The sequence below is a fragment of the Stegastes partitus genome, unplaced genomic scaffold (genome assembly GCF_000690725.1).
Source record: "Stegastes partitus isolate 25-593 unplaced genomic scaffold, Stegastes_partitus-1.0.2 Scaffold1370, whole genome shotgun sequence".
NCBI lineage: Eukaryota > Metazoa > Chordata > Actinopteri > Pomacentridae > Stegastes > Stegastes partitus.
The window spans coordinates 99,180-117,845 of record NW_007579101.1 but is presented as its reverse complement, the minus strand read 5'-3'; the positions used below and the strand labels follow the sequence as shown (position 1 = coordinate 117,845).

Below are 18,666 nucleotides of genomic sequence, written 5' to 3'. Positions count from 1 at the left end.
GCCCAAACGGATGATAAAAAATATTCTGGATTCTTATTTTTTGCTCTTACTGTATGTATATTTTTGCTCATGTTTACTGCAAACCAAGATAGAGAAATGAATAAATGTCATTTAAGGGAACTTAAACTTCACTTTACGTGTGCTTCTTAGTCATCTTTGCGCTGTCATGCTGTCATAAACGTGTTATCATACAATTACTGTGTTACTCACGCATAGCGTAAATCTCTTTTTATTGCGGTTCATTATGAGTCAGAATGAAGTTAAATATAGGACGCCCTTTGCGAGTGACAGAATAAGAAGCCAGCCGGCGTCAAAGGTAGCGTCAAGTGGATGTAATCTAATGTAATCTCATTCCCCATAATCCTCACAGCCTACAGTCAGGGGCACAGAGTTTATAGTGGACACCAGTCTGAGCACATGGCAACAAAAATCCCAAATAGTCTTAATGTGAAATTATAATTACACGTGAAAGGAAATAGTAGAAAAATCTGCGTTGAATCCTGCATGTTGTGGAAATGCAACCACGTCATTCACGTCCACACAACACGGGTCAGAGTTCACTAATCGGCTGGATTATGTAACAGATAGCAGTTGGCCATCATAAATACAGTTTGGCTCAGTGTCAAAAATCCTACGTGAATTCTGTTTAGATTTTGTTTTGTTTTGTTATCTTGGTGTTGCTTTAATATAGTCTGCCACCGACTGACTGCTTGACAAGATTAAAGGTGAAGTGTGCTTCCGCTCGCTGACCTTCTCCTGTCTCCTCTACACTCCAGGGCTTCAGGCTCTATCCTTATCTCGCTATTCTTCACCGTCTCCTACCTCAGAAAGAGGGAGAGTGGTGTAGGAGAGAGGAGAGAGCCAGGATTACGTAGCATTAGGGGTATTTGTGGGTTTAAAATAGTTTGATCAAGAGCAGCACCGGTGACTGAAACCTGCACGCGCTGTTCCCTCCGTCACACACATGTACTGCACATTAGAACCCTGCATGTTCTGCAGCACATTTAAACTGTAACACTATTTATATTCATACAGCCAAAGAGAGGAAGAAACTTTGCATTAAGGTTAAAAAGAAAAGGCTGTTCCGGATGCAACTGGGTCTTTTCTACAAAGTGGAAAGTGTTTCACATGAAGCAGATTGATGACAACAAAGTAAAGATTGTTCTGCAGCAGTGCTCTGGAACCTCTGCTGGTTGGTGGATAGCATTACACAACACTTCAGTGGTGCGTAAATGTCAAAGTTATCACATTACTGGACCACATTATGTTACACAAATATGCAACTGGATTCTATAGCTTTTCTTTTTTTTTTTTTTAACAAGTATTTAATCATTCTGAACATGATACAAAAACTTCCAATGTGTGTAAAACTGATGAAACGATGTTCGACACAACACTGACTGTGAAACACGATATTGTCCTTTGTTCAGCACATATTGATTTTTTTGTGTGTAATACCTCTTTAATTAGGATAGATTGGTCCCATGGAGATTTTAGGGCTACAAGGCATTTAAACCTAGCCAGTAATGAGGTAGCATACTAAATCACCAAGCATTAGCTACACTTAGAACAGCAGTTAGTTTCAGTATAGAAAAAAGAAATATAGCAATTACGCACGGGTGGGTGCAGGCACAACAACATGATACCGTATGTTGTGATGCACTACAAAATGATTTCCCCTGGGATACGCGCTGCAGCACGGGTGATTGTATTCGTGTTACTGTGCCCACATGCTTAAATAATTCACAGTCTTAATACATTATCAGCTGCCTCTTAGATGAGCAGAAGTCAAGACATTCAAGACATTATCTTATAAAGTCTGATAAGGAATGTCAGGCTGACACTGACTTTTGTGTCAGTTGCTTGTTGAAAACAGCACTTTGGTCGGCAGGGACAGTATGGCACATGTAGGTTTTGGCTAATAAAAAAAAATTAAGTCCATTCATGCTTCCTTGAGAAGTTTACACCTCGTTTGTAAAAAAAAACTTGGTTTTTGAATGTGTGATGCCAAGGATAGCATGAGGACAGTGCAAAACATGGTGAAGCAGCAGTAGAGGCTGGATGTCCAGTCTGATAGTCGTCTTTCTTATGGCAAGTCCAGCATGCCGTTTTCCTCCAGGGCTTTCTGTGTCCTGTTATAAACCACCTCAATAGCCTGAGCCACTTTGGTCAGCACCATGCTCAGCTCCTCCTGGCTCTGCACGCACACCAACCTGAAGAAGAAACCCCGCTCTGGCAGGGCTATGAAGGCCAGCTCGGCAGCCCTGCGGACAAACCAGGTGTGGTAGTTGGCCAGGGTGTTCTGGTAAGCCTCGCGACACAAGTCTGAGGGGCTCCTGAGCCGACCGGCCACCGGCGTCTCAGCCAGCTTCTCCAGGAAGAGCTTCAGCCAAAGCAGAGCTCGATGCAGCCGCAGGATAGTCCGGCATCCAGAGTCCGTCTGGTGGTTGAAGTCCACCACGCCTTGGTTGAGCTCCGTCTTGATCATGGAGCGCAGAGAGTGGTAAGCACTGGCGTGCCCTAAGGCCTCTACATCATTCTTTGTCCCAACCTCTGTGTTCCCAGAGTTTATTGAGTGTATGTCTGGACTTAGCTCTGCTTCAGGGTTCTCCTCCGACAGCAGAGCCAGTTGGCGGATCACAGAGGTCTTACTCTCTATCTCCTTAGATATCAGTCCCACCATTGGTCCGAGAGATTCCATGAACCTGGGGGAGTAACACGGAACAGGATGAATCATCTTACAGAGTCCAGATTCTGAGCCATAAATGACTTCAACCTCTCTGGTGGCTGTAAATGAATCTATCTTACTCACTGCTTTATCTTACTTTATAAGCTCATCCCAGCTGGACAGATAGGGCTGCAGCAGCACATCGGAGGTGTAGGCCGGTGCAGCCAGCAGGTGGGAGAGCAGCAGCGACACCTGGAAGGTTTGACCGGGGCATGCCTCCAGGACGTGGGGGCCCCAAGCCGCATCAGCCCCGCTGCTGTTGGACAGCTGGTGGAGCTGTTGGTGGGGGGATGGGAGGTGTGTGAATGTGAGGGGGCAATCAACAAGGGACAAAGGCAGGAAGAATGTGGATGAGATTCATTCAAATCGCCCATCTGCTTCCTGGCGTCATCCATGTAATGTGCAAGTAATGTCATTATCGCCTCATAATTTGCTCGTCCTCTTACCTTATTCACCTGATTATAACCTTTTAAGCAAGAATCCCAGTGGTAATCCAAACTTCCATCTGCAGTGAGAGGACAAGAGAAAGTCCTGCAGTCAGTTGTAGTGCAGATTACAGAGCAATATTATTATTATTTCATTGGAGCTGCGTTTCTCACAGCACGGCAAATGTAAGTCTAATGTACACACTCTGTTTGCTCTGTTTTAGGCCTCTACGGGCTCCTGAGGGAAATGTCTACTAAATGCACCACTATGTTCACCAGCTGTGTTTATGTGATGTTTGGTGCTGAGAAATCAGTGTAAAGTGTTTTTTTATTTCTCCATCTTTTCTTTGAGATCAACTTTATAAGCGCAGAAAGCATCAAGTATAATGGGATGGTTGTGGTCAGAACAGCAGAACAATTGGCTGAAGCTGACTTTAAAGCTCTGTACAACCGAGGAAAACGGAAATTTCATGTGATAATGCTCTGTAGATTCATGCTCTTTTCACACTGTTGCTTTGTTATATTATATTCGTTATAGTCACTTGAAAATCACATGAGAGCATCCTTTTTCATAATTATCCAACGCTGTCATCTAACATGAGACTGATTATGATGAGGCCGTCTCTCTGTGTGCTAATTTCCACTGAGGTTTTAGTACATACTGTAAAGTACATAAAAGCAAGCATTCTACATACTATTTAGATCAAATGTAATATAGAGTTTTAATCCATTTCATGCTTATTCCAGAGCTGAGACAAAGCAAACCCTGTCATCTTAATTGAGTTCCACATGACATACACTGACGATGTCAATTAAAGTCGATTGCGACGCTAGCAAATGTACATGCCTCAATATAGAGTCACAAGATCCATACAGAGAACATTTTTATTATATTATATTAGCTGCATATGCTGCAGTTATGAAAGTAACTGACAAATCAAAGCCTGCCTCCACAGCTGGACTGAATACATTCAAATTTGAATCACGGCCTTTAATTTGTGAATTTGTGGGTTCCTCTATTTCTCAGCATGCCTTTGAATAGTCACCAAATAAGAAGCCAGCTCAGCTGTGGTAAGCCTGAGGGAAGTCAAACTATGGTTCAGTTTTATTTGGGACCTCTGGGCATTCCCTTGGAGGTCACCGTGGGTCTCCAGTCCTCCCATTAAGGGACAACTGTATCTGGCCACCTCACAAACAAAAGCCACAAACACTGGCAGCGATATCAGTAACATCTGTGTAAGTCACTGAATCATCCGCAGAAACATCCCAGAAGATCAGCCAGGAAGCATTCAGCTGAACTTCTGAGCATCTGGTGAGATAGTGCAGCTGGTGAACAAGCGAACTCCCTCAGTTCAAATTAAACACAGCTGTCAGGAATGTATTTCTAACTTGTCAGTGACCTACTGTAGGTGGTGCCAAAAATGTCAAGAAGGATGTGAAGTCACTACAGACTAAGAGCCAAATCTAAATTTAAGTTTCCTAACAGAGTTACTATGAGAACGCAGAGGTGGCTGTTCACTCTTCAATCTGCTGCAGCAGCACTTTGAATTTAATCCAAAGTAGAGAAACAGATCACATGGTTGCAGTTTGAGCATTTCTGGAATGCTCACTTTGAAACATTGTTTTTCGCATTAGGAAACATTTATAACATTTCTAGTCGACTTTAGGATTTCTAAAGGCAACAGAGCCATTTTAGATATTTATTTTCATAGTGAAGATCTTCTTTTTTCTTTTTTAAACTCATAAAGTTATGTTTAGTAGCCCTTCTGATATCATTACACCTCAAGCATTCCTGATGACAAGAAGATTTAAAAAAGCGTGCACTTGAACAATAACTGATATCGAGCTGATAACTTGTCTGATAGGACTGACCCTAAAAAACATGAGTCATTGCATCATCTGACAGTCCAATAATATGTCAGATCCCACAAAATATTATTTATGTGATCTTAATATTACTTCTGGGGATAAAGAAAAAGCAGAAAGCAGTGAGACCACCATGCTTGCCTCTGCAACCAACTCACCATGTGACACATTCCTGATCTGGAGCAAATGAATTCCAAACAAGGGAGGGATTGTATAGATTAATGGTACAACACAGAGACCCACACACACCTCAGGGAAACACACACACACATACACACACAGGAATACTCACATTGCCACAGCAAACCGAGGAACAGCAGCAGGACTACGATAGCTGCTGCAGCCTTGCTCTTTACCCCCATGCTGAAGTCCAGTTTGGGGTCCGCTGGTCCTCTTCTGGTCCTTCTCTCTTTCTTTCTATCTTTTAATTCCTCTGTGTCTCACATGAGTGCTGGTCCCTTTGCACTGGCTGTCACCACAATTACTTTCCACCAGACCCCTGCCTCTGACTCCCCCCGTCCTCTCAAATCCTTCATACTCCTCCCCAAAACCTCAGATAAAAACTCTTGTCCACCATTATACCTCAAAGAGGCTCTATCAATGTTTAACTCTGTTGTTTTGTAGGTTTAAGCCGTTGCCGCTCCCTCGTCACACTCTCTGGCCTGCTCTTTTTTTTCTTCTTTTTTTTTCCTATTCTTTGACTTTCTTGGATTCTTCCTCCTGCCCTGCCTTTGTTGCTGACTGATTTTGGAGCTGCCTGTCTCTGGCTGTTCTTGCTCAATCTGAGAGTCCAGAGATCAGCTGAGTGCAGCCACGAGGTGATAAAGCAGAGCCTGCTCGCTTGCCCGCCGGTAACCTCCTTCCTCCAAGATTCATCTTCTATATATGCACGATATTCCTGGTCAGCCCGAGTAAACACTTGCTCCCTGGCCTCTCCTCCTCCCACCACCACCACCCTTCTTCCTCCTCCTCCCTCCTCCCTCAGCCTTCCCCTCCCTCCCTCTCTCTCTCTCTAACTCATTCACACAGACCATTAGGAGCACCACCGCAACCACATATTACAACAGTGCTGACACACATTTCTATAAACATGTTGGTTTATGAGAGCTTAACATGAATAATTAATTTCTGTGCTAAGTCATGACAGCCCACAGTAAACCTCTGTACTGATTCCTTTGTAAAACAAAACAAAATCTCCTTTTTATGGCTGAGCAGAGGGAGGATGTGATATCAAATCCATATTTTGTCAATGAATAACAGTCTAACTGGACTTATCCCAGCTGAGATGGCAAAAAGAACAAAGACGTTCATTCATGATAATCTAATTCTAGATATGACAAAGATTCTCACAGTTCTGAAAAACATGACTTTGAAAAAATGGGAATTTCTCTTTTTGTCTCTCACAAAGACTGATTCTCATTGCTCAAATAGTGGTATTTTGACATTCTAAATGCACATTTTTCAGTGTTTCATTTGATAATTGCAGTCTAAAGTCTGACGCTGGTCAGTAAAACAGGAGGACCGATGTGGCTCATAAAGTTCTCATGATTATCACCTCTGATAGTGATAATCATGGAAAACCCAGTGATTGGTCGCTATCAGTGGGTCCACTGCTGCTGCTGCTGCTGCTGTGGGGGGAGGTGAACAGACATTGAACTCCACACTCGAGTCCAACCACATGTGAGCTCATGAAGAGGGACTTAACAATGGTATTTTTCTGTAGAGGAGCGGGAAAAAAAAAAAGTGAAAGCAGGGGCATTCATTGCTTGGCTGGGAGGGGGCTGGTCATGGGGCTTTTATTCTGTGCAACCAATGGATGATCCCATCTGAAATAGGCGAGGGGAGGCTGAATCTCTGGGAAAACGTGTGACCCATTCAGAAAACATGAACTGTTTGACTTCACACAGCCGGGACTCTCTAATTAAACAATAACATACAGTTTGAAACAGATACAGTTGACAGAGTTTTATGTTTGTCTCAGGCAAAAATGAGTCTGCTGGTATTTCTCAACATGAACATAAAGCGCCGTTAGGCTGAAACACATGGAATGAATTCACACTGTGCGAGTGTGTTTAAGCATGGAGGCTCGGTAGGAAAAAAAAGGTATTTTTGTCACTGTCAAATACCACCACGTGGATTTTCCAGTGAAGTTGCTGTGCAGAATTACTGGACTCAGCACCACATGTGGAGAGTCAAAACATTTAACCGCAGCTCCAGGATTACTCATGGAAGTTTGGCCGTTTGTTAAAATTGTCCCAGGCTCCAACAAGAGTATAAAGTTCAAAGTTAAACAGAACAGATGTCTCCAGAGCTGCATGATAGAATGTAATGACAACATTGCAGACATTATAAAGCAAATAAATATAAAAAATGATCCGTGATGGTTATTGATTCTTGTGGGTTTGACCCCTAATGACTTGTGGGCTGAACATAAGACGCATTACAAGTTTCATTTGATCCCTTTAGCAAATGTTTGATCTGTGAGAGTGAAAGGGATGTTGAGAAAGGACTCCTTGTAAGATAAAGAACGGACATTATAGCCCTTTGCCTCACATACAAAGCCCTTAATGACCAAGCTCCATGTGATCTTAAGAGACCTCATAGTCGACTATTAGCCTAGAACTTTGCTCTCAGACTGCAGGCTTACTTGTGGTTCCCAGAGTTTCCGGGCACAGCTTTGGCTATCAACCTCTTCTCCTCAACCAGCTCGTAAATGCACCTTTTTGATAAAGATCCAGCCACTAATTGACCCGGAAACATTCAGTAGAACTTCTGAGCCCCTGGTGCGACAGTCCCAAACTCAGTTTAAGGAGAATGCAAAGTCACTACAAAGGATCTGAATGGAAGTTTCCTAACTGAGGTGACTGTTCATACCTTCACCTGAAAACCGGCACCAGCACTTTAAATTGAATTAGTTTGCGTTCAGAAGGCAGATGCCTTCTCTGCTTTTAAAATCAGACTTAATACCTTCCTTTTTAATACAGCTTATAGTCAGGGCTGCCTCAGGTGAACATGAAACTCTCTTTAGTTATGCTGCTACGGGCCTAAACCGCTGGGGGACTCCCATGATGCACTTCACACCTCTCCTCTGCTCTCCTCTCCTTCTTGCTCTACACATTCATATGCCATGTTACTAACTTTGTGTCCTCTCTCTCTCTGCAGGTATCTCTGGCTGCACGTTCCAGATCTGAGGTTGATGACCTCACCGACCTCTCCAGTGTTTGTGCTCTTTTGCTTGTCGTCTGTCTGTTTCTGTCTGCCATCCCTTTCCCCCTCCCCTTTGTCCTCACCCCAACCGGTCGAAGCAGACAGCTGTCTTCCCTGACTCTGATTCTGTCAGAGGTGCACTGTCTCTTCCCATTAAAAGGATTTTTTCCCTTCCCACTGTCACCAAGTGTTTGCTCAAAGGGAGTCATTGGATTTGCAAAGTGCCCTGCAATGACTCATGCTGTGAATTGGCACTGTATAAAAGAAACAATTTAAGATATTTACTGCTATGACTTTAACTGTTATGACTCCAACTCAACACACTGCCTATTTAAAATATGTTGTCGCTGCATAATCAGATTCAGCCGTTGGTCCAACCACATAAACTCTACAACGGTTTGAAACTCCTGCTTCACTGGATGCAGCTATATTTATAACACCAGTTATAAAAACGGTTACACAGGCCCGTCTGGCATTTTGTGCCGACTGGTCTCCATGTCAGTTATTTTAAAGAATCTAATCAGGTGTTGAGAGAAAACTACTGGATTTAGCTGTAAAGAAGAAGGTAGAAAAATGAGCAAACGCTGGACTCTGCCCTGGTTGGTTGCAGTGGGGAAACAGTAGCCTAAACTAAACATACTGCAGAGGTTCCTCATCGTAAAATGTGCAGAAAATACTTGCCCCGGTTGTTGTTTTGTCATGAACCTGTCCAGTGTATATTCTGCTGCTCTGCTCTGTGAGTGGACAAGATGGCCTTGGATTTGAAGCTGGACAGCTCCGGCCCTTCTTCTGTCTCTGAGTGTGAGACACTTAATCTGCCTTCTGGAGGCTCCAGTTACCTGAAAGAAGCTCATCTCTGTTTCCCTAACTGTATATTTAGACGTACATCACATACTGCGCAACTCACATGGCACATTCCAAAAATCAGCCTGCTGTCCTTGTCGCAGCAGAAAGACACCACTTATATTATCCACAGCCTTAATTAAAAATGCAACGTTCGCGTCGACATTCAAAGGAAATTAATAAAACTTGTTGTCTCTGTGGTATGAGCTGTGGAAATCAAAAAAAAAATGAGTTGACTTATCTCGATGCAGTTTCGAGCCTCTGTCTCCACGGTTTTATGACTTTTATGACCATTGTCTGCCTCCAGCCCTCTAACCTCGGTAGTCTGCCGACACTGTCTCACCACCCAGGTCCTGCAGCTGAAGTAGTAAGTGTCTGCTGTATGTATTAATACCCTGGACACATAGCAGAGAGAGAGCAGGTCTGCAGAGCCCATCACCTGTTCATCTTGCTTGCACCAATGGGGTTTAGCTGTCTCCTTTTAACTCTTGTTTGACAAACACAAGTTAAAGACAAATGCCGGACAGATAAGACAAGTCGGTATCGCCTTGACAATTCTACATTATAAGGATGCTGGTTATGGATCACATGATAATCAAACAGCTTGGGATTCACTATTACCTTCATTCTAAATATCTCTAGTTTGACAGATACATAATCACAGTCGCTGTCTAATGTTGTGGTTGTTGTCTAATGATCATGATGATGATTATTGTGGCTGACCAGAGTGTGACTTGAAGTCCTGGTTTAGTGCCTCCAGCTGCTGTGTAATCTGAGCCACGGACAGCGACAGCCGGAGTGGGCGACAGTCAGGGTGTTTGGTAGGGGGAGATTTGGGGCTCTTCCTCTCTGTCTTTACTCTCGCTCTCTGTCTCTCTCTCCCTCTCTCAAACTTTATATTTAAATATAGTGCAGAGCAGAGCGGCGGAGGGGTGTTGGAACATGATGGCAGCACGCAGTTTTTGGATAATTTTTGGAGTCGTAACTATTCTCTGGACTTTAATGGGTCCGGGTAAGTGGCGCAGTTGCAAACTTTTGGCACATCCTCGCCGACTGGCAGGCTGCCTTCTTGTGTGGCAGAATAATATCTGTAATGCCTTCAGACTGTCGTGTGCAGGCAGGAGATCAGTGTTCAGAGACCAACTGACTAGCAGGGTGTAGAAAACTTTAATTAGATCTCATGAAAATGTGGTAAAAACTTGTACAAACACACTTACTCTCACTGTTGTAAGCAATCAAGTTTATGTAGATGATTTAGCAGATTTTGGAAGGAAGTATTTTTCTACAACTACTCTAAAATGAATTTCAGTTATATTCATTAATAGGTATTCTAGAATTGTTGTCTGATTTGGATCTTCGACTTGTACGACTTTTAGAAATTTGACATACAAGGCTAACAACAGACAAAACATTTTGGAGTTTTGCCTCTACTCATATACAATAAGTGCACTTTTCCAAATAAACACATATTAACATGGATCATCTGTTTCATAACCATTGCAATCAGATGAGCACACAGATAGTCCGCTAGCATCAGGAAAGCAGGAGGTCCTTTGTGCTTTGTCATGAGAGCAACAGCAGTGATGTGGATGAAGCTGGTCTGGTTGCCACAGACTGGATTCTTCCACAAGAGGGTAACTACAGTGAATCTAGACAACACATATGATTTGGGGATGCTCAAATCATCATTTAAATACACTTACAAGCTCAGCATGGAAAGCTATGATGAGTTGTTTTCAACAGTTGGGGGTAAATCCTTCTTGAGTCCATCTCCTTGGCAGAGGTCACTGCTGCAGTTAAAAAAATTCCTCTGTGACAAGGTGCTGGCATGGACAGGAGTTGATATACGTACTCCAGGAAAGCAAACTTTGATGCGAGAAGACCGAGGACGTACATCCAGGTGGAACTATACAAGCATTTCGGGGCTGAAGGAACTTTATGATCAAGTTGACATTATTATTGTTACAAATTGGGTCAGTATGCATTTTGAACAACAGCTAAATGTGCAGATTCAGTATTAAGTGAAGCTCAATCCAACTTTGACTTTAGGGAATAAAGTGTGCTCCTCCTTCGGCCTTTGTCAAGTTTTTGTTATCAGAACATGATGTACTGGACTGAAAAGCACCCGACTGATACTGAGGCTGAGCTGCAGGGCTCAACTCCTCTTGGAGTTGATGCTTATTGGGAGATGGACGAGACACTTTCGCCTCTTCCTTTTGCTAGATCATGTTAAAATTCTGTTGCTGCTCACGTTTAAAATGACCCCATCAGGATGTATGCACATGGCAGCGGGACACGGTCAACCAGGGTGAGCTTGGCTTGCACTTACCTCGGTCAAACAGGGATGTTGTAATGTTTACTTGTATGATTTTGTGACCTGTATGCCTCCTGCTTTTTTGTCACCCTAAAGGGTCAGTTCAACAAAAAGTAAACACATTCTCTCACTTGTGGTCAGCAGTAGCTTGTTATCTGGAGTCAACCTGCCAAAGTTTTGAGAAATCCACAACATCTGACCGCTTTGCTTGGCCTCACGTCCCTTCAATGGTCCTCTGCAGGCTCCGGCTTCTCATCGTCACTCTCCGCTGGTCTTTGAGAAGGCTTAAATGTCAGCTGCAGGAAGTGATGAGGTCAAAACACTGACACCAAATATTAACTGCACTTTGCGTGCACATATTAATGTAACTGATCCTCATAAGTTGACTGATTGAACTGTATTTAGATGCATAAAGTTCAGCTCACAGGGCTTGTTTATCTCTGTGAGGCTGCTAGTAAGAGTGGCTCTAGTCACTGTTTACTGCATGTTCAATATTTAATTTCTCTAAACATTCATCAATAATTAATTAAGTAATATTAGGTATTGCAAGAATCCCAAAAACAGATTCTGAAAGTACACTGTCATGAGGATGGCATATATTTATCGCTGATGTTTCCCACACATAAACAAACTATTAAATATTAAAGCCGTACAGTGATTTTTTTCTTTCTAAAAAGAACAGCTGTGTTTGTCTTTTCTCCATGATCAAACTGAAGGGAAATTGTTCGCAAATTCAAAGGCACGATATCCAGTGTAATATTTAACAATATTTAATAATTTAAACTTGACAAAGCCTTCGGGAGTGAGACATGTCACCGCTGTCATTACACTGCCGGCTATGCAAATTGTCCCATGGGTGAAATACAGCTCAAAACTATGTGATGTATTTGTGTCTGGTTGGACCAGACAGACCCAGGAAAGAATTGTTCAGCGGGGACGACATCTTTACTGCTTCGTAGTATGTGGCTCTGTCACCATTTTTGCCTAATGACGATATTGATGATTATTGCAAACGACCTGAGTGTGACTTGAAGTGCTGGTTTAGACTTAACCGGCTGCGGTGTAATCGGAGATGTGGATAGTGACAGCTGGGAGGGAAGAGACAAGGGGTCGGAAATAACCTCTGCCTTTCCCTCTCTTAGTCTCTCTTGAACTTTGATCAGAAATGTAGCGTCGCCATGAAGTACACTACTGGGCTTTAGTACAGCTCTGAGACTTGGTATTAGTCTCTATGTTATGACAAATCTTCATGTATTGGCTCATTTCTCTGTCCTGCACTTCTTTTCTTTTTTTTTTCTTCTTTTTTTTTACCCCAACACATGTGCACCCACGCATGAAAACATGTAAATGATATTTACTTCAAAAGCTGCTCAGAGATGTATTGTGCTGTGAGGAAAGCATAAGCAGCACCACATGGGCATCTTTTTAAAAGTCTGGCAATGACACTTCAATATAATAAAGTCAATTACATCGATAGGGAGTGTCTTGGTTTGGAGAAGCCAACTCAAACAACATTTAGAATTAAGCCTTTAATTGAGCAGCACACCAACAGCTCTCATCCAAGTTCTGCTACAACATTTGATCAAAAACACATGTATGTGCAGAAAACGCAAAATATATTTCAAGATTGAAAGCAACCCACTGTTCTGACTGAGATTATCTGAAAGTAAAAATAGTCCTGAAGCCTTTTGGACAATATCAGTTAAAGTTGCTCCATTTAATTATACTTGTCCATCCTGAGTTTTTATGAGAAAAAACATGTAAACTTAACCAAATTTTGAGTTGATCCCAGATGTCAGGTCAGGGGTATTTGGGGCGTTGGGTTGTTATATTTTATCTGAGGGGAAGCACGTGGTGTCCTTGTTTAAACATGCAGCCCATGTGCTTTTGTGTACAAATGAAAGGAGCCCCTTTGCCCCTACAGCACATTTTTTCACTCATTGTTAGCATGTATCCGTCAAAAGAAACTGTTCAATAAACTGTGGACAGGATTGTAAGTGTAATATGTATGATCACAATTTGTCAGGATTAATATGACTTGAGAGTTTGCACATATGCAAATTAACTGATTCAAAGCAGCCATAATGTAATTGTAATGCAAATAGAAAAGTCACCAAACAGCTGCACAGAAATATCTGTTAAGCATTTGCTGTTGTCATAGCAACATTAACCCCTACAGGTTTCATAATATAGCAACCCAAAGGCTGTAGCAACAAAAACCCCTTGGCGTGCTGGTCTGAGAACAAAGGTTTTGTTGTGTAGGTTAGAAAACAATTACAATATAATGTTGAAATAGGTCAGTTTTAATGAATTGACCTCAAACTTTCACTTAAAGCAGAATCTAACTCGTTTGTGCCCATGTAACATTAATCAGACATAGTTCCACTCATATGCGTATATTCTCCTTCCATTTATCATCTCTTTCTTCACACAGTGCAATGCAACGAGGAGTCGCAGCTGATCAGCCAGTTGTTCAAAGGCTACAACAAGAATATTCGCCCGGTGGTTCATCCTGAAGACAGAGTGGAGGTTCAGATCAAGCTGACTCTGACTAACCTCATCTCCCTGGTGAGAGCTCCATGTTCCCATTTTTTTCAAACAAAGCCTCACTGCACATTGCAAATGTGTATGTCAGTTTTACAAAGAAGGAACAATTCATTCTAAGGAGCACGGCCACAAGTTCATCATCACTACCACATGACGATAGCACGAATCCTCATTCTTTCCTACAATTCAGCACAATAATCACTAACTTAGCAGTACACGATCACTGCAACTCAAATACCACTTCTTTGTTATCCCACAGAATGAAAAGGAGGAGACTCTTACGACCAATGTGTGGATTGAGATTGTGAGTTTTTGTACTCTTTGCAATTGTGATTTTGTTGTGTTTGCAAGACTTTTAGCACAAGGTTCATTTTGCATATAAGACATAGTCCTTCCCATGTAGTTAGTCCTCAGTTGTGTCCAGCTTTTAAAGTCACCGGTGACACTCCTCTCAAATGTCATCTGCAGCAATGGACAGATTATCGCCTTTCCTGGAACACGTCTGAGTATTACGGCATTAGCGTCATCCGTGTCCCATACAACACCGTTTGGCTTCCTGACATAGTCCTTGAGAACAAGTAAGACCCTAAAAAGAGAAATGAAATCCAGTATTCTTCCCCTGTCTATGGTGTATAAGGTCAGGTGCTAACTCTTTTTGTTCTTTATCCTCTTTCACTGCAGCATTGATGGCAAATTTGACGTGGCTTACTACGCCAATGTGTTGATCGACAGCAGCGGCTGGATGTACTGGCTGCCTCCTGCTATCTATCGCAGCACATGTGCCATTGAGATCACCTACTTCCCGTTTGATTATCAAAACTGCACGCTAGCTTTCAGGTTTGAACAGTATACAACAAATGTGACTAACCCCCTGTGCAATATCACTTAAATGTGAAGTGTTTTAAAACTGTATCACTGCATTACTTGAACCATCTTACACAGGCCAACTATGTATCTATCTTAGTTATTTTCAAAACCTAACCTTTATTTTTGATGACAGAATCAATCCTCTTCAACATGGAGGATACCAGTGTCCACACATTTCTGCATTGTTTGGAGATGTTGTTTTTAGCTGCTTGTTGCCAGAGAGGTTTTGTTTTTGACCGTTCCCTTTAAAATGCTCCAGAGGTGTTGTATTGGATTCAAGTCAGGCCACATACTTGGCCAGATCATAGTTCTCTCTTTGCATTCTTTAGAAACTCATGTGATTTTGGCAGCGTGCTTTGGATTGTTATCATGTTGGAGCATTCCTCTTCGGCCAAGATTTTGCAGTCTTGGAACCATCTTGTCGGCCAGTATATCCACAGACATCCATTGTGCCATCGTTAAGTGTCATCTCAAGAGACCCATTTGCACTCATGCAGCCTCATATCATCGCACTCCTACTTCCGTGCTTCACTAAAAGGACTGTGCATTCACTGTGGTAGTCCTGACCACCCCAATAATGCTGGACCCAACGGAGCTAAGCAAATATGTCTTGGTTTCATCTGACCACAGAGTGGACTCCCAACATTCATCAGGCCTCTTTTCATGTTCTTTAGTAGATTTGTTTCTTCAATACAGTAAAGTATTTGTTTTTGATTGTTCATAAGAGGTTATACTCTACTTATCAACTTACAAATGATGCAGTTATTAAAGAGTGATATAGTTTTGAACCTTGAATTTACACTGTTGAATTGTGATCATCTCATTTATTCGTTTTTTTTTCTGTTCTACTCCGTCTCCACCGCCATAACCGTAGATCCCAGACATACAGTGCCAATGAAGTGGACCTTATCTTGGCTGTTGGTGAGACGGGGGAAACTATTGAGTGGGTGGACATCGACCCTGAGGCTTTCACAGGTGCGGCGTTAATAAAGTCAACACTCCAATATTCAGAACACACAAATCCTCTCTTGCTTATTACGTTTTCACCCTTTAGAGAATGGCGAGTGGGCCATCGTTCATCGGCCAGCCAGGAAGATGATCAACACCCAGTATTCCCCAGATGACCTGGAGTATCAAGAGATCACATTTAACCTGATCATCCAACGAAAGCCCCTCTTCTACATCATCAACGTCATCCTGCCCTGCTCCCTCATCTCCTCGCTGGTCGTACTGGCCTACTTCTTACCTGCACAAGGTCAGGAGGGACATTGTTTCTACATTAGCTATTTTTATAAGGTGCAGTTTTAAGCAGGGCAATTATACAAATATGTCTCATGATGTTTTTTTACCAGGACATAAAACTTAATAACAATTTATTCTATTTTGCTTTGATACAATAAAAAAAAAAAAAACCCTCAAATGGATTTATAAAGGACATTTGAAACAGCCAGTTTTGAACCGAAGTGCTACACAACTAAAATAGCAGACCATGAAACACAATAAAGCAGAGTGACTAGAAGACATATCATATTAATAAAAAGTGACAACACAATAAAGGATGGAGTCACAGTGTTACGGTCTACTAACAAAATAGGACCAGAATTTAGAAATAGACTTTTTTTAAATTTTACTTTGTTATATAAGCATTGAAACTCACTAGGGGAGGTTCTAAAGCCAGATTCAATACTAAAATTAAGTGATAAAAGGAAAAGGTTTTAGCTAAATCCCTCACTGACGACAGATGTTATTGTATGCAACTATAAAGATTTTTAAAGTACCTAACATTGCATTATTTGCCTCATATATAAGATGCCTGATACCAAAACTGGTCTAATTTTTTACGATTGTTATTATTTTGTGTGGTCATCTGTCTCCTGAATCTCTGTTGTCCCCTCACAGCTGGAGGACAGAAGCTGACAGTGTCTATCTCCGTCTTGCTGGCTCAGACTGTCTTCCTCTTTCTTATTGCTCAGAAGATCCCTGAGACTTCTCTCTCTGTCCCCCTCATCGGCAAGTGAGTCAGTATGCGTTCTCTGCTGACCTCTGCTGGTTTGGTTTTTCTTCAATCCCAACAGTTTGAGCCTTCTCTCCAATGCAGATCTTCTCTTATGTCTTCCTCAGGTACCTGATCTTTGTGATGTCTGTCACCACTCTCATTGCTACCAATCAAATTGTGGTGCTGAACTTCTCGTTGCGCAGCCCCAGCACCCACACCATGTCCCACACCGTCAAGCATGTAAGTGCCATTCTGTCAAATTTCTCGACTGGTATGTTATTGTTGGCGAACTATATCTTTTCTGCCTCTTCTTGCAGCTGTTCCTGGAAATGGTACCTCGCTTCTTAGGCATGTCTCCACTGGTGGATGAGAGTGAGGTGACGACAGAAGTGAACGGGGTGAGGGAGCGGCGGCGCAGCTCCTTTGGCCTCATGCAGAGAGCAGAGGAATATGTGATGAAGCAACCTCGCAGTGAAATGATGTTTGACAAGCAAAGAGAGAGGCATGGTCTCACACGGTCAATAGGTGAGGCAGCACAAAGTTTGTGACACATTTCAGCTCAAGCATTTGTTTGTATATTGCGGTGGAATGTTTTTCCGACTGCTTCGTTGACTGAACTGAGTCAGTGGCCTTCAGTCCACTTGTAGGTTTATTGGACACCATACAGACAGTGCAAACAAATCAAGCTGGTCTCAAGGACAGCTTAACATTGTCCCAAAATGCATTAACCTGAATAGAACTCTTTACCGTGTCCAAAGTGCGTCATAGGCACACCAGTGTAACATAATCGTCTAGGTCTTCATGTTCAGGAGCTGCGTGTCATATTTACATCAGAAACTTATGCAATATCTGTTTAGTCTATCATGTGCCCTGAACATCATGGCCTAGCATGAAATGACACAGTAATGCTTACACAATAATCTTATTAAGGATGTCTTGGATAGTTTGCACACACACTTTCCTCATATATTGTGATTTTCGGTGCAGTGGTTGGTGGTGTCACCTCACAGCTAGAAGATCCCTGGTTTGCTTCCAAGCCTGGAGTCTTTCTGTGTGGAGTTTGCATGTTCTCGCTGTGACTGGGTTGGTTCTCATCAGGTGCTCCGACTTCCTCCCACAATCCAAAGAAATTAACTTGTGATTCTAAATTGTCCGTTGGTGCAAATGTGAGTGTGCTTGGTTGTTTGTGTCTCTGTGGCTCTGTGATAGACTGGTGACCTGTCCAGGACAAACCCTGGGCTCCAGACCCCAGTGACCGTACAGAAGATTAAGCGGTGTATAAATAATGGATAGATAATTATTTACTACTAAAAGTTTTCACTCCCCTCAGAAGTTTAACTGCTTTTCAACACTGAATCATGGTCACCTTAATTTGGCTTTTTTGGCAAGGCTTTACAAAGTCATGTCATGTCAAAGTGAAAACAAATTTCTATAGAGTAATGTCAAGTAATTATAAATGTAAAATGTAAAATAAATGATAAGTATCCGCCCTTTTTTGAAGAAACTCACCTAACTCAATACAGGTGCAGCCAGTTGTTACAATCAAGTGATTGTAGTATAAAGATACTTGTATCTGGAAGGTAGTCACTGGTGCATCATTACTCCTAGCTATAACTACACCATGAAGAGAAAAAAAATCCACTCCCAGCAACCCCATGAAAAGGATGTGGAAAAGCATCAGACAGAGGATGGAAGTCACTCAATATTCCTTGAGACACAGTTAAATCCATAATTCAAAAACAAAAGGAAAATCTCCAGGCTATCCTTAAAAACTTGGTAACCATGGAAGAAAGAAACGAGCGAGAGGCCACCAAGACCAACCGTGACTCCTCTGAATAAGTTACAACCTTAATGACTGAGATGGGAGAGACTG

At 42.2% G+C, this 18,666-nt stretch overlaps 2 protein-coding genes across 3 annotated transcripts in view; one reads left to right on the top strand and one right to left on the bottom strand.

Annotated features, from left to right (window-relative positions):
• Positions 1-1,293: 1,293 nt before the first annotated feature.
• The window catches only part of gltpd2b (glycolipid transfer protein domain containing 2b), a 20,456-nt gene continuing 3,083 nt past the window's right edge, over positions 1,294-18,666 (bottom strand). The window contains exons 2-5 of one of the 2 annotated variants that reach the window (XM_008299004.1): positions 5,312-5,539; positions 3,175-3,233; positions 2,826-3,004; positions 1,294-2,705 (exon numbers count right to left, since the gene is read on the bottom strand). In XM_008299004.1, coding sequence (XP_008297226.1) covers positions 2,087-2,705; positions 2,826-3,004; positions 3,175-3,233; positions 5,312-5,381 — 927 coding nt within the window. In that variant the 5' untranslated portion in view covers positions 5,382-5,539 and the 3' untranslated portion in view covers positions 1,294-2,086. Of the gene's footprint in view, positions 2,706-2,825; positions 3,005-3,174; positions 3,234-5,311; positions 5,956-18,666 lie in introns of those variants that run through there. The other variant, XM_008299003.1, reaches the window with a different exon arrangement.
• Positions 9,872-18,666, top strand: part of chrne (cholinergic receptor, nicotinic, epsilon) — a 10,986-nt gene continuing 2,191 nt past the window's right edge. The window contains exons 1-10 of the mRNA XM_008299005.1: positions 9,872-10,081; positions 13,818-13,951; positions 14,190-14,234; positions 14,399-14,508; positions 14,612-14,767; positions 15,672-15,772; positions 15,852-16,052; positions 16,697-16,811; positions 16,919-17,033; positions 17,111-17,318. Of these exons, the coding sequence (XP_008297227.1) occupies positions 10,012-10,081; positions 13,818-13,951; positions 14,190-14,234; positions 14,399-14,508; positions 14,612-14,767; positions 15,672-15,772; positions 15,852-16,052; positions 16,697-16,811; positions 16,919-17,033; positions 17,111-17,318 (1,255 nt within the window). The 5' untranslated portion in view covers positions 9,872-10,011. The remainder of the gene's footprint in view (positions 10,082-13,817; positions 13,952-14,189; positions 14,235-14,398; positions 14,509-14,611; positions 14,768-15,671; positions 15,773-15,851; positions 16,053-16,696; positions 16,812-16,918; positions 17,034-17,110; positions 17,319-18,666) is intronic.